The 16,579-nt window shown below is 43.7% G+C and overlaps 1 protein-coding gene across 1 annotated transcript in view; it reads right to left on the bottom strand.

The window, feature by feature from the left end:
* SH3BGRL2 (SH3 domain binding glutamate rich protein like 2) overlaps positions 1-1,619 on the bottom strand; it is a 49,801-nt gene extending 48,182 nt beyond the window's left edge. The window contains exon 1 of the mRNA XM_074895952.1: positions 1,362-1,619. Within this exon, the coding sequence (XP_074752053.1) occupies positions 1,362-1,406 (45 nt within the window). The 5' untranslated portion in view covers positions 1,407-1,619. The remainder of the gene's footprint in view (positions 1-1,361) is intronic.
* Positions 1,620-16,579: the final 14,960 nt, after the last annotated feature.

Here is a 16,579-nt window from a genome sequence, read left to right as displayed (position 1 = left end):
AACGATCATCAGTAACCTATTTGCAGACTGGTCAGAACAGGAGATTTGGGTGAGCTAATTATGTAGCCCTTTCGCCCCCCTACCACAAAAACTAAATCTAAAACTATGCATTACTGTTTAAGCTATGAAGCACATAACAGAAAGCAAATCTAGCAATACTGAGCTACCACAGCATAAACCAACTGCCCATGTGGGGAAGGAGCTGTTTCTACTATGGATGCTTTGATGAACATGGGTTAGAGAGTCCTGAAGACGCTCTGTCGTTACGCAGGTGGCTACTGAAATGGATAATTAGTTTTTATTAGCTGTAATGCAACCACTAAGCATTTTTGAACACTGCATGCCAAAACATATCAGAACACATACCTGTCACCATGCCACTGAACTGAAAACACATATCATAAAGTAAAAGGCTGAAGGAAGTAAATACACAATAAACCTTCAGATGGGAAAATACAGTGCTATGTCCTTCTGCAATGCAAAACCGATGCTGCTTTCACTGATGAAGCATAAAGAATAGCAATCATATCTAAAGCCTTCTGATGTTTTTCTTAAAGAACAATTTCAGTAGGACACTTATGCTCAGATTGATTTAACAGAAAACAGGGCTGTCACTTTATATGAAAATATGAAAATTCATAGGTCACATGCATAATTAATTCAACAAGAGAAAGCTATATATGTGCTTCAATCAAGCAGAGGACGCAGTGATGCCTTTCAAAACCGACTTGGAAAGGAGTTATACCTTTTCTAGAGTATTTCTTAATTCAAAGCGGTGCTAGTGGCCTGAAGTTTGGCTCTAGACTCCCCTTTTATTTATTTTTTAAACCTGCAGTAGTTGGCACGCACCGAGGCACCGCACCCGGAGGGTTCGGCATGCCCAGGGTGGGCTCCCCCTGCATCAAGGAGCTGAAACCCTCTCCCAGGCGGGCAAGTCTAGCCCACTTTAATCCCCTTTAAGACCCTTTAAACACACCCAATACTTGTCCCCTGTGAAGGGGTTTCAGGGGCGCTTGGTTTGCCAAAGGCAATTTAAGACCAAGTTACGCTTCGGCAGCCTTTCGGGAGGCGGCGGGGGAAGTTGTCATTTTTATTTTTTTTTCCCCAAATTTGCACACGCAACCCCGGCAAATTCAGACCCGCGTTTCACAACAGCCTTCTGACTCTCGGGTCCCTGCCGGCGGGCGGGCGGCAGTCTCGGAGCCGAGGGCAGGCTCGGCAACGACGGGGACGGCGGGCGGCGGTGACAACCACCGGGCAGCTTCGCCGGGCGCGCTCCCCGGCCGCGGAGGCTGAGCCCTGGCCGCGGCGGCCCCGGTCCCCGCTCCTCTCCCTTCTCCCCGCCGCTCGCCCCCACTCACCGCCACCGAGCCCGAGGAGGAGGCGACGAAGACGCGGATCACCATCTTCACCTCATGAGCCGCGCCGCGCCGCGCCGACGGGACCGGACGGGACGGGGCAGCGAGGCTGCGGGGACGCCGCTCCCCCGCACGGGACCGGGACGGGAACGGGGCTGGCGACGGGGCCGCCCCGCTCCACCCCGCCGCCGCCCCCCCCGCGGGCGGCCGCCCCCCGCAGCACCCCCGTTCCCCGCGGCGGCGGCAGCCCCTCTCGGGCGAGCCGGGTCGGGCTGCGCGCTGACAGGAGGCAGGCGGGGCGGCGGGAAGGTGGGGGCGGCGCGCAGGGGCCGACGGGCGCTGTAGTTCGTTGTCCCCGCGGCGGGGGCCGGCGCACCGGCGGTCAGGGCTCACCAGCACAGCCGAGCCGAGCGGGCAGCCGCCGTGCTCCCAGGTGCCGTGCCCCCAGCGCTGCCGAGTGCCACCATTCGCGTCCTAGAGGCTGAGGAGGGGTTTGTGCTGCCCTCCAGGTGCGCTGCCCGCAGGTCGAGGGGGCCCCAGCCTGTGATGAACAATGCGCCGAAATGCATCCCCTCCGCCAAAAGGGCTGCTCCTCCCTGGCCTGGCCACTCCTGGTCCTACCCTGTGTGGAGCCGCCACCTCTGCTCTGCCGGGCCCGGGTCCGGCCCCAGTGGCCACCATTTACAGTGGTGAAGGGGTGGAAAATGGCGCCATTCTGGACAGGCCACCCAGGCACGTTTCTGTCAGGGTGGGCAGCGGGGACAACGCCAAGGAGACGGGCCACCGGGCCAGAGGGCTCTCCTACACTGCGCGTCTGGCAGGAGTTAAATGGCGCTGACTGTTTTCACTCTCTGCTATGGACGTACAGTTCTCAATATTGTCAGCAGTGTAACAGATGTTATTAATCAACAGGATAAGCAGATAACCCCAAATAACCCTTCATCAGTCAGCTCATCTGCCACGGACTGAGGGGAATCCCTACAGCCCTCATCAGCTTGTGGGTCTGTGAGGACACGGCCTATCTTTACTTAAAGACTCAGAATCATGTAGCTGGCAGCCTTATATGTGTTACTACCATCGTAACCCTCATCCTCTTACTTCCCTACACACAGCCAGATGGTTACTCGTTGCCTCTGACTAAACCCTCCCTTCCCACCATTTCACCCCGATGGCGAAGTGTGTGGTGCCAGCCTCCTTCACACCTTTGTACCCACCACCCTCAGTGAACTTCCACCGTCCAGACTAAGTGCCGACCCTGACTCACTGCCAAGTATGTCCTTAAAGCTTTCTTTACATTTTAATATCGATCATTTATTTTTAAATTCTGCAGGTCTCATGGAAGGTACCTAGCAAGCTCCATAAAAAATAATCGGGACGCTCGGTGCTCATTTTGAGCTTGATTTACATCTTGTGGAAGTCACTGGGAGGCTTTCCACTGACTTCACTGTCCGCTGGAGCAGAGCTCAATACCATCAATATAAAGTCCAATCCTGCAATGGGAATTCAGTTACCAATCTTGCAAAGATTTATAACCATGCATTACTTTGCTTTCATGAGAGTGCTTGCTGAAAAGAGTAAACTTCATCAGAGTTAACTTAGGTACAAAGGTTAAGATTTTCTGGCTTCAGTGCTCCTGTCTTCATTTAAGCATATCTCTTACTGTGGGAACCACAAACCAGTGACCAACAAGGACTTACTGGTTAATTGCTGCTTAACAACCAGCAAAAGGGGCAAAGGAGGCAAACCTTTTTTTATGTTGGTTTGTATGGTAACTTGTTAAAATTCTATCATAGGTGAGCAATTATAGGAATTTGCTGGAAAATCCCCATTACCTTACTCAGTGAATTTCCTTCACATTGCAGGATTATTTCTGACAATATATTCTCCTGTGTTTCTCTAAGTTTTCTTTAAAAGACGGAGATGTTTACTTCCCTATTTACTGCCTACTAGAAAATATTGGTTTTAATGTTCTGGTTTGGCCATACTGTTATGATATGAAACAAATGGAATGATACGAAACAAGTGGCAACTCACTGCAGCTGGTTGTATTTGATTCTCTCACAGCATTAATATACAGCATAAAATGATAACATTAATAATTTCTACCTTCTAATATATTTCTTAAATACAGCAAAAGAGAAAAAAAGATAGCAAGATCTGATTCTGAAGGGTGCTGAACATCTTTAATTCTCACTAAACAAGAAGAGGATGCTCCTACTTCTCAGAGACAGCCTTGACACATAACCAGTAACCTAGAGAAACCAGTAGCAATGGCACTAACTGAAAAAAGCATGAGATGTAAGTAAGAAAATTAAGAAATTCAAATGAGACTGTGTCATGGTTTGAGCCCAGAGAGCAACTGAGCAGCTATTCACTCACCCCTTCCCCCCAGCTCTGGGAAGAAGAAAAATGAATCAGAAGGCTCAGGAATTGAGATAAGAACAGGGAGGGATCGCTCACCAATTTTACAAAAGACAGGTTCATTAGGGGAAGAAAATAAGAAAGTAACTTTAATTCAAACACTAATAAAACCAACACTTAACAGACAGAATGGGACAGCATGTTACCGTATCTTAAAACACCTCTCCCCACCACTCCCTTCTTCCTAGGCTCAGTTTTGTTCCCAGTATTTCTACCTCCTCCCCCAGGGGCAGGGGATGAAGGGTGCAGTCAGTCCACAACTTCCTCCCCCAAGGAGTGGGGAAGCACCCTTCTGCATTCTTCCCTCTGCTCCACATGGTGTCCCTCACACCGGAGACAGCCCTCCACAATCACCGTGACTCCTCCCCAAGGGATGCATTCTTCTCAAAATGCTCTGGTGTGGGTCACCTCCACATGTTGCAGTTCACCCAGTGCCAAACTACAACAGTGGGGGCTTCTTCCCACAGAGTCCCAGGCGTCCTCGACAGGCCACAGGCAGATCTCTGCTCCTCCCGTGACCTCCACGGGTGGCAGAGGGCGGCCCTGCAGTCTCACCATGGGATACAGAGGGGCCTTCTGTTTCGGCGCACCTCCTCCTCCTCTTCCTTCCTTCCACTGACCTCAGTGTTCACATAGGTGTCCTCCTCATAACTCATCCTCAAAGTCTCAACCCTTTCTCAGATTTCCCTTCTTAAATATGTTATCACAGAGTTGTGGCCGCCATCACTAATTGGCTTGGCCTTGGCCAGAGGTGGGTCCAACCTGGAGTCAGGGGAGCTTTCAAGAAGCTTCTTACAGGGGGCCACAGCTGTCATCCCCTCTCCTGCTACCAAAGACCTCGCCACACAAACCCATCACAGACTGTAAAAACTGTAACAAAGGTATTTTTAAGGTTGTTTCCTCTCCTTTTAAGAGTCCTCTACTTCGTCAGCTCCAAAAGCCACAAATCTAATCTCCATTCCCCTCTGGAAAACAAACAACTTTCATTTCAGTTCACCTGAAAGTGTAATTGAGCTGCATAAATTCTCAAAGGCTATGGGAAAAAAGAGGCAGTAGGAAATGTAAAACCAGGTAAAACCAGCAAGTGTTAGAAGAATCCAAACCCACTATTCCAATTCAGATGCCCCAAACTGATCCCCAAGCCAGCTAAGCCAATACACATGTTTCTTTTCATGGTTTTTAGAGTGTCCCTTTTGTTCCTATAGCCTTTGGGTCAGTATATTCCTACAGCTTGAACTTCAAAACAGTCTGAGTACAAAAACTCATGGCTAGAGTCAGTAAACTCGAATTGAGCCAGAGTGACAGAGCTCATGGAGATCTTCCATCCATCACACTTGACACAGCTTCTAGCCAACGCTTCAACATCCTTATTCCACACATATTTAGAGACACCATCAAAGACAGACAGAACAGGGGGCTTCCTGCCAGCATTCAACTACTTGACAATGAATGCAGCAACTTAATTAAAGTGGCCTTTCAAACACCTTTTGAAACAGATTTGGAATAATCTTATACTGTATTTCAATGAATTTTCTTATAAATCTCAATTTTTATAAGTAAATTTATAGTATTTTGGGCTAAAACTCTTGCACCTATAACTTCTCAGCACCAGCTTTGATGTAGCATGGGCATTGAGAATCCAGACAGCTTTTTCTTTTCTCTCTTTTGCTAGTGTTTCCATACACACTATGGCTAGTTCTGCTGTGGAAGTAATCCAGAAAGTTAGAAAAAATAAATATTACACTGAAAAGTTGAAAATTTCAAAGCTTCTAGAGCAGCCTCTGACTTTACATGGCTCTTAAGCAGAGAACTATTACTTTGTGGAGGGTAAAACCTATTGGACATCGCCATGTAACATTTTGCACTTTCAGGTGGTGTACAGGTTAAGAAGTGCCATCACCCTCCCTCGAGCAGCTGCTGCTGATAAATGTCCTGAGGCTATACTTTTAACTCCATTTCTATTGTGCAGTTCTAGAGGCTTGAAAACCAAATGGTACAAGCATTTAGTTAAGTAGAAGAAATCTAATAAATGAAAAACATTATTAACATTATTTATGAGCAGTTTTCCATGTTTACAGGAGTACAGAAACACTGCATTCTAAGACTGGAGTTGAAAATGTGAATTTAGGGAGGGAAGGGGGTAATTTCTAAAGATTTAATGGTAAGAATGATTAATTGTTATGCCAGATCTTCACAGAAGATTAAACAGAACTTTACTGCTGCTAAAGTAACAAAGAACACACAAAACCAAAGTACAACCTTGGACAAACAAGATTCTAATTATGATAAAAGATTATTTGTATAGCAAGATGCAACAGGCATAGGAGAAAAATCCTGGAGAAATGGAATATTACATTCAGGATTGAAAAAGTAGTTAAGATGGCTTCATCTCTCGCCTGAAAGGACCAGTCTGTCTGAGGCATTTTAGAAGGTTTCTAGTCTGTGGGCTGTTGGTACCCAGCAGTTATTTCCCTGGGTTCTTTGAAATGTTGCTAAGAAGTAGTAAAATCACATAGACTCTTCAACAATCCACATACCTGAAATTTCTAAAGAGGTCTTTAGCACTTTTAAAAAATTCTAAGTATAAAAACATGTTGACAATTACTCGTTTAGAGTGTCATTAAAAGCTCTGTCAGTACTGAGCAGTCTTCCTTGGTGGAAATGTGACCGTCATGATAGGGAGCAGCAAAAGAAGAATGTAAATAGTAAACAGAGTGCTCCAGCTTCAATAGAGCTACAGAGTATTACTAGCTGATCTCACACTGGAGACCCCAAGAGAAAGTAGATTACTTAAAGGCTCTAAAACAAAATGTACAAAGAAATCTGATCTAAGTACAGGATTGTTCCACTTGTTCAGTAATAGCACTTGGTGTGGTGGCTGGTAACCTATAAATATCTTGGCTAGACACAACCTGAAAGCATATGAGATAATGCTGTTTGGGGCCTGATTCTCCACATACATCCTAGAAGACATTGTATTTTTAAGGTATCAGTTTAATCACAAGAGGAACCTCCAGGGTACACTCTCTCAGTCGTGCATTAATGCCTGCAGTTGTGGGTTGTGCATACTATTATGACTCCCCTTCTACATGCACAACAGGTCAAGCAGCTCCTAGTCAAGATCACCTGGTTCCTTGTGAAAATGGCTTCAGAGGTTTTGTAAATCATACCGAAGTCTTCCAGTAACAAACTCCATTTCACACAGGACTCTCTTTACAGAACCTTGACTGAGGCCAGAGGTTTACATTCAGAGCATTTCACATCTTTCCCCACAGTCAAAATTTAACTAGAACATCCCAAGATAAAGCTTTTTCTCTTTTGACTTGAATTACTCTGAAACTACTACAAAGCGCAGGTGTTAAAGCAGGCTCTTGGGAAGACACAGAGCTGGAACAATTTTGAGAAAGGTTTTGATTGGTGCATTCACAAATTTGTGGTGTGTTGAGGAAAGCCAAAGGGTACAGCTGTTCTTGATTTCAGAATGATTTCTGTACCATCCCTTTATAACCAACAGAAGAAAAAAAACAAAAAAAAAAAAAAAACAAAAAAAACCACCAAAAAAACCCAAAACAAAAAACCCACAAACAAAAAAAATCAGAGACATGAGTAAACCTTTCATGCCATTTAAATCTATACATATATAATTCCAAAGCTACATAAAAGTCCTTTCTTCTCAGCTGCTGCCCTTTAGTCGAAGTCACAATCTGCTGCCCTTTAGTTGAAGCATGACTAGTTGTTAATAGCTGTGGCTGCTTTGGTTCCCTCCATGAATTCCTAATACTAAGGACCTTTGAAAAGAAAAACATTTCCCTGTGAAATTTATCACCTGATGTAGCTCAGTCATCTGACTTGCAATAACTGAACCTGGAGGTAAAAACATTTTTCATGCTCCGTATTAAATCATTCATCATTCCTTAAACTTACGGCTACATTGTGTAAGAAGTGCCAGCATTCATTTTCTACTCATGTCTTTAAAGATCCCACCATGGCTGAAGCCGGTGGCTCTGACTGAGGAACAGGAATCCAGGCAGGTTTCAGTCAGTGCCCAGCCTTCTGCTGCATCCGCTCTTTCAGCCCAAGATACTGCAAACAATTTAGGCTTAACAACGTCAAGCCTGGTAGGCTTGAACTTCCTGGTCAAACCAAACTTCTGAGCAGTTTTCTCCTTTTTTTTGCAACTTAGGGAAAGGATTCATCCTTATTTCTGCTTTGAACAACCTTTAGTAATTTACATTACTGCAGAGGGATGAAGGATAAAAGCCCCTACAAATCTCATTTCCTCATCTGCAGTTCCAACAAAACTTAAATTAGACAGCAATTGGGATGCAAAGTGCACTCAGGGAGCAGTCATAGAGCATTACATTCCTGCCAGCCCTTTTCTGGGGGAATCTTCTGCCAAGCCTTTGGAAAAATAATCTACCACCACATTAATTTTGGCTGTTTTCCAGCTGGTTTTCCATATCTGTCCAGTTCCACTCTGACAAGGCACTTTAGAAGATTCATTTCATGCAGGATGCAGGAGCAGTGGGTCAGCAATAACATTTATGTATACCAGGACAAAGAGCGAGTAATCTTGTGGAGAATAAGAAGCAGCTGAGTACATGAATACTGGCAACTTTCCTAAAGTGTATGCACCAAATAAACTAAGAATAGTTATTATTTTTATAGTACTTAGGAGTTTTTTAGATGTTTCACAGAACAGAGAGGGGGAAGAAAATCTCAAACTTGGAAAGCTGAGGATAAAGATTATGTGTGCACTGCATTTCAAGCATGACTTCAAGCCCACAATGGAGGCCACATTCACATTGCGGGGACACAAGACTGTACTTGGGCACAGGTTTGAGGTGACCTTTAGGAACAGTAGGGAAGACCCTTTGGCCCACAGTAGTCCACAGCTCAGAGCCAAAGGTGTCCCCCATGTGCAGCATGGGTGGCCCAGGAGCCTTGTCCTGGCCCCTGCCCTGTCGCAGGTGCATCCCGTCTTTCTGGAGATGATGCCACGTGACTGGCAGAGCCCTTCCCCGCAGACAGGATGTGTAAAAGGCGTGAATTTAACTCCATAAAAGCAGTGCATGCATGGCATCCTTCTAGACCAAGGGAGCACTGCCCTGACAGCATTTCAGGCTTCATGGGTAGGGGCCAAGGACAATGAAGGGGTGGGGAAAGCATGGAAGTCCTGTTTCCCAAACTGAAGAAGGGACAAGCAAGTGGGAGCCGGAACAGGTAGAAGGAGAAGGCAGAAAAGGAAAAAGAGGCGGCAGCATTTAGGGCAGACAGGCTGTGTTGACCTACATGGGAACTGATTGCAGTTTCATGAGCTGGTTTGAACAGGGAGCACCCTCTCACGCCTGGACAGAAGTGGAAGGGATGTGGATTGAGAGCAGGAGCACACTGGACAGAAATCAGCTGCCTGGTCTGGCACTATCAGGTCAGCATAGCTACAACCTGTGCAGTTAATACACTGAACAAAGGAGCATGTAGGAGACTATATGTAAGCCAGGCTAAACAGCAGCTAAATAAATGAGAAAACAAGTCTCAGGCAATGGGCAGACAAATCACCGCCCTTCCATGCATTGTCTTATTAGTCTCAACCCAGGTTCTTTTGTGCTAAGCATGGACCTGCCTGTCCAAGCAGATCACTTTTTGTATTCTTCGGTAAAGTAACCCTGCAAAATTTGCTAACATTGATTTATTCCTTTCGGATTTGTAGCATTAAGTTTGTTACATTTTGCATTTCCATGTCCTGCTTTTTTGCACCACGTTTTCCCACATCTTCAGTGCAGCTGTTACTCTGTCTCAGAACTATCTGAGATTTATTTTCTACTGCCACTGGGGAGGTAGCGATTGGGAAGTAATATTTTCCATAGAGGACTAATTAACCTATAACTGTTGTTGTTCTGTTCTAAAATGTAAAGTGGTGAAAATGCTAAGCAGCGTTTTTAGCACTTCCCAGAACTTAGCTACAAAATTCAAAACTACGGCTACCCCAGTCACATTTGACCTTACCAAGCCCTTCTTTGCAGAAGAAATTACATTCCTGTGTCCATGTTTTTCCACTGGGAGAACTGCCGTTTGAGACAATAACTATGTATTACTTTTGTCAGTGAAGGCACATCTTAGGATAGCTTCCAGACTATTCAGAGCATGACTTGGATGGTAAGAACAAAAAACTAATTCAACCCATTTTTTAAAATTAATTGGAAAAGGATGGTGAAAGGCACACAACTGGTCTTCATCAGAAATACATAAAACAAACATGGCAAGCCAAATGAGAAGTTATGAGTGGTTAGCAAAATTAATCTTGCTGCAAGAGATATTATTTGCTCGATTCATCAAAATAATCTTCTCAAGATACATACTTTCTGTTTCACTAAGCAACAGACATATCATACAGCCAGCAGGGTCAAGTCTGCTGTTACACTAATAGTATGGCGAGGGTAAGCATGTCAAAGCTGCTATTGATTTTTTCTAAATGCAGCTGGACTGAACTAGAATTACTTTCAGAATAGCAGATACAAAATAACTAATAAAGGTATGGCCAAGCAAATATGTTGCTAAACTTAACAGCAATCTTTCGCTCTCTGATGCTCTTGGGGGTGAATTTGAGTGCAGAATATGACCCAGGCCATGTAATAATGCTAAAGATCGGACTAAATTTTAAAAGAAAAAATTATTAAGGAGATTGTTTGGCAAGTAGAAATACACCTCGAATGTTAATTTTTACAAGAGCAATGCATGCAAACTAGCCTATTTTAGACAGCATACCTGCCTCAATCACACCCTGTTTTAGCCATGAATTTGTCTAGAAAAGAAGTTACAATTTTTAAAACCTATTTTTTTAATAAATTAATTCCTTACTTGTATAAAGAAAGTTGTCTTTTGATCACAAATGGACAAATATGATACCACAGCTATATCAGACCCTAAGTGGGTAAATATCTCTGATGCCCAGTCAACTTTCTACATTGTAAAAAATCAGCTCTATTTAAAATAACAGGAGATATATTTGACTCAATATTAACTTTTTAATGTTGATATCTGCAGTCTAGGAAAGTCTAAGAAATATTGCACTCAGCACAGTGGATAGTTTGATACCATAACTGGATGCAACATTTCTTAATGGAATTTACTTAACATGACATACAACAGACCCTTTCTCAGAGTTTTTTCACTACAGAATAGGCTGCACTAGAGGCCAATGTGCAGGTTCCTCCTGAGATCCCTCACATCATCAGCGGGTCAAAGACTAGCAAGGGTCCAGCAAAGACCTCATGGAAGCCTTCACTGAAAGGAAAAACATTGTTTCATATGCCCACAGTCAGTTCAGCTTCTTCATTTCAATCTCCTTGCCTGCCTCCCGATCTAATCACTAAACCCCTAGCTGCAGCCCTTGTGCCCGTTAAGTAGACCTTGCTCAGACAAGTAGCATTCAGTGAAATAAATGGGACTACGTGTGTGAATGAATGATGCTCAGCAAAATGGTTTGCAGACTGTGACATAGCAGCTGTGAATCAACATGAACTCAAACAGCAGACTTTCTTTTAGGATATGACTGGTGAGGGCCTCACAAACCTTCTGTAGCATGACACAGTGGTGAGACACTGGTCTACAGGCCAAGAAACCCGGCTTGCTTCTGAGTTTTGCAGCCAACCTCCTGTGTAGCAGGTGTATCTTTAAAGCAATTTCTGAGAGACAGTCTCTCTTTCAATATTTATTTTAGGATCTTTCCATTTTGTCACTCACTGGGATGCAGCCGTTAAGCATGACAAGCAGTAGATAATTGTTAGTCGTGGTTTTCATACCCACAGACATCTCCATCTTACTCAGATTCAGCTTTACCTGTGGTATCTTCACGCTATCTCCATGCTTCTGTTACTTCAGCCTGGTTTGTCTCACCTGTTTATCTGAAAGCTTCATCTAGATTTTGAATCAATGAGACTGATTTTTATGGGACTTGGATATAATGAAGATCATGGTTGAAGATGTAGTTTCTCCCATAGGCTGGAATTCATGTATTAAGGAACAAACCCCTTAGGGATTCAGAGCAAATATCTTGTGATGCTGATGAAAAACAGTGCTGTGAACTTCCCCAGGAACTAAGGGCTATTTATACTTCTTGGTACAAGTTACACTAAAAACAAACAAAACTAAGTGAACTGGGTTATAATATTTCTCCTATGTTTGAAGCTCACTGAATTCCAACAGAGACAGGAACCTTTGTCAGTGAAGCAAATCTTTTTTGTCTGTCACATGGAAATTCGTGTCTTGCTCTAATATGGGAAATGAAAGACTGTTCCCAAATGGGCTTAGTGCCACAGAGCTGATTCTTGCACAGAAGCAGATCTCTTATCTACAAAATATTAGTATGGACTTACTAAATTGGAATTGCACCTGCCTACATAATACTTTTTATGATATTTCCAATCCTTGGGAATTTAGGAGACTAGAGGAGAAAACAAAAAAACCTGCATGCAGTCTTAATCTCAGCTCCCCAATCTGGTTCCTTCTCTGACCTTGGTGTTTTTTTGTAGTATTGATTTGCAGCATTTCCTAAAACATTATTTCTTTTCTAAAGGTTTTGTTGTCCTGATTTTTTTGAAACTATTTCATATTTGTTTATTTTAATTTAAAAAAAAAAAAAGTTTGTTTTAGTTATAATGAATGATTCATAGCTCCTGCGGATCATCCAGGGACAACATTCATAGTTAATGATTAAAATGCAGTAATAAAACATGAAATGTTTGAAAGTCAACAGTGATGTCTCTGAAGGTAGATGCTTGACAGAAATTGCTGACAGCATCAGAAACTCTCACTTTACAAATATATACTAATTCCTCTATTTATTTTTCCCTTTTGCCTTCTCTCTCTTGCAGGTGTCTTCTATATGTGCAATTTTAGGTCAATATTCTAGCAAGATGACAGTTTGTCTATAATTTAATTTAACATTTTTCTTCCTTAATTTACATTTTTACTAATTTTTAGCCTGCAGTGATTATTTGCATGGAACGAAATTGTCTTCAAAGTCTATATTTAGCTTGACATATCGGATTAGAAATGTAAGCCGATCATGCAATGAGGTTAATTTTAAATCCTGTGGAAATTGTACCACTCTATTCAGTTTTCTCAGCACTGGCACCCATCTTGTTTGAGGTCATATGACCTTTAACTCCAATGTCAAATGTAATTTCCCACCAAAAGGAGTACAAGCAATCCTCTTAAAATAGGAATTTTAGAATTTATAAGAAGAAGCCTGAGCAGATTTTTTTTTTTTTTTTTTAAGCTGATGATCTGAGGGCTATGATTGTGTTTAAAAATATGCAAAGAAAAGTCAAGCAAAAAAAGCATAAACTTGTGCTTGTTCTCCTTTTCCTACCACAAGCAGTATTCACCAATTCTTACTTCAGGGTCACCCACCAATACCAGTAGACCTGTGTTTTAGCCAGTGCTGTATTTAGTATATTTAACCAATGTTAATATCAGTTAATGCTATTTTTAAGCTCTACGGTTGCCTTAACTGCTCCTTTCTACCTCAGTTTGTCCCCACTCCCCCCTCCCCAAAAGCCAAACCTTTTGGATTTTTTTTTTTTTTAATAATATTGCTGTTTTCTTGGCAGTGACTGTCTAGGGATGACTATCACATTCATCATCCCTATCAAATCTATTTATAGCTATTGGTTAAAATTCAGCTTGTGATCACTGAGCTGCAGATGGAGCTCCCCAAACAGCCAAAGGAATCTACGCATCCGTGCCAGGAACAGTTGGAGCCACAGTGAAGAGGGGGTTGAGAGGATCTGTCATTACAGAGTCTTTATCCCATCGACCTCAGAGAGGTGTCAAAGCGGCAAAGACTGCTACCTCACCTGTGCATTAGAGTCGGGGCTTTCAGCAGAGAAACCTGATTATTCAGGGTTTTTTGCAAGGTGACATGAATTTTACAAGTAAATAAAGAGATAATATAGGGAGTAGATGTGATTGTCAATCTTCCAATGAACTATTAACAAAATACTAAAAAGATGTGTTTTTAAAGGATGGAAAATGCAGGGTAGGAGTTCTTTTTAAAATGTGTTTTTCCAGCAGAACTCATTAAATAAGAGATCAAGGCAGTTCCATTCTAACTTATAAACTTCTGGATGATCTGCTATATGGATATTTTTGTTTTCTAGGGCATGGGCTCACTTGAATGTTTCATTTCTTAAGCGCATGAACAAGAGCTGAAGAAAGGGGTTTAGAAAAGAAGGAAGAACCAGCTAATCAGAAAGTATATTCTCCTCCAAGGCCAGGAGCCATGCAGGAGGGTCCCTATCCCTGGGCAGGGCTGGACTGGTCTCAGAAGGCTCCAGATGGACATCAGGGTGTCTCCTCACGGAGCACTGCAGAATTAGGCTAAACCAAACATATTTAATATGATCTCGGACAGCTAAGCTGCTTATCACTGTGTGTCAGATAATACATTATATAGCTGAGTGGCTAATAGATTAAACAGAAAAAGGCTGATGGCAGGCCATTTTCAGTTGCTTTGGATTATATTCCTCCACTAGGAATGACACTGTGAACTTGGAAGGCACATGAAAGATTCTCAGCTTCCTATTTTTCTATTTCTATTTTTCTATTCCTATTTTTCTTTTATTTCTATTCCTATTTTTCCAGAAAACCTGCTTCAAAATATATATAAAGCAAAAGCTTTCTTCTGTATGCGAAAAACTGAACAATCCTAAAAGCCATCATGTTTTATAAATCTTGATATGAATGGATCTTAACCAGGAAGAAGGAATTAATAATTAGATATATGTATTATTACAGAAAATGAGTCAAACCTTAAGAACTCTTTAGTTTGGTTCAGAAATTTCCATTTTCAGTTTCAAAAAGGGTTTACAATCTACAAAAGTGCAAATGAAATATTACTGCTAATGAAAAGGTATTTGTGCATATTTGTAATGGTGTGCACAAGCCTTCAGTGGTACATGTCCAGCATGCAGCCTGAGAAGGATCAGGATTTTACATTTGTAAATATTGCCATAAATGAAATTAATGGAATGAACAAGCTAACCACATTTGCATCAAAATAAAGCAGTGGGTTTATTTTCTGTATTTATAGTTCGTGTTTTTATTTTTGGAAACTGTGTTTATTTACTTAAACCATTCCAGACACTAGAACTGTTAAACTGTGGCCATGGCCAGTGCCATGGCTTTACCCCTAGTCTGCTAGCGCTCTCCTCAGCGATCCCCGTGCACAGCTGGAGAGGCAGCACAGGCCAGGGTCCACTGCCAGTTTGGATACAGCTACACAATTTCAACATCACAAACTCACAGACCAGTATATTTTGAAAGGATCTCCTGGAGGTCATCAGTCGGACAATCTGCTCAAAGTAGGGGCAACTAGACTGGGTTGCTCGGGGCTGTGCCCAGTCAAGTTTTGAATATCTCCAAGAACAGAGACTCCATGACCTCTCTGGGCAGCCTGCTCCAGTGTTTGACCACCACCGTGGTGAACAATTTTTTCCTAACATCTGGTCAGAATTCCCCATGTTGCAATGTGTGTCCAGCTGCCTCTTGTTCTTCCACCGGGCACCTCGAGGCAGAGTCTGGATCAATCTTCTCCACTCCCTCCCAGCAGGTAACTGTACACAGCAGTAAGTTCTCCCTGAAGCACCCCTCCTCCAGGCTAAGCAAACCCAGCAGCCTCAGCCTCTCCTCAGATATCCTGTGCTCTAGCCCCTCATTAGCTTGGTGATCCTTTACAGGATTCACTCCAGGTTTTAAATGTTTTTCTTGTACTGGGAATCCTACGGTGCATCACTGACATTCAACATGTTGTCCACCAAGATCCCAGGGCTCTTTCTGGAGAACTGCTTCCTGTCCCATACTTGCCCAGTGTGCGCTGCCTCATGGGGTGACTCCATCCCCGAGGGTGGCAGTGGGGTCTGCAGGGTCTCACTGGCTGGCACCAGCCCCATGGCTCCTGCAGAGCCAGCAGGGCCAGGCTGGGGCAGTGACAGGGGTCAGCCCACACCCTGCGGTCACCAGGCTGGTCCACAGCCACGGGACTGCTGGCGGATGAGCTGAGGTCCCATCTGCAGGTTCGTGCCCTTGGCACAAGACACGCAGCTGACAGTAACTCCCAATGGCAAGGGGTGGCCCTGGCTGCAACCCCTCCACAGCACATTTGAGAGCCCCCCACCCCCCAATCCCCAGCTTGGAGTCCAGCAGCCAGACCCCAGGAATGGGAGTATAGACCCAAAGCCATAACAAACTCCAACACCTTGTCCAGCTCAGTAATAAAGACGTTAAACAATACTGGCTCCAGTATTCATCCCTGAGGGATGCCTCTAGTCACCAGCAGCCAGCTGGACTTCTTACCATTTGTCACAAACTTTTGAGTCTGGTGTTTTACACTCACCTTATAGAGTCTCCATCTTTACGTGTCTCGTGGAGGCTAAGGGGCTTAAAGACATGGAAGTGGGCAGAACACAGCAACTGGCTGTTGTGCCACTGAGAAGCTCCCAGCGTGGTTCGGTTCACGGTTGCAGACGCAGAGTCCTAGCCTACGGCCCAGACCCCGAATCGCACGCTGGACCAGCTCTCCTTCTGCCTGCAGAGACCTGGGTGCCAGACCAAGGCGATGCCATTCCCCGCTAGTGCACTAAGATGGGAGGCTGGGATGCTAAAAATAGTTTAGAGAACTTACGGATGTATTTTCTGCTAAGAAGACTAAACCCTTGCACTGTCGTGCAGACCTCCTCTATGCGTGCTGGCTGGTTGCCACATGCATATGAATTTTAAGGGAAGATAAACGGGAGCAG

This window comes from Athene noctua, chromosome 1 (assembly GCF_965140245.1).
Source record: "Athene noctua chromosome 1, bAthNoc1.hap1.1, whole genome shotgun sequence".
NCBI lineage: Eukaryota > Metazoa > Chordata > Aves > Strigiformes > Strigidae > Athene > Athene noctua.
The sequence above is the reverse complement of the archived record's forward strand: the minus strand, read 5'-3'. Positions and strand labels throughout refer to the sequence as shown.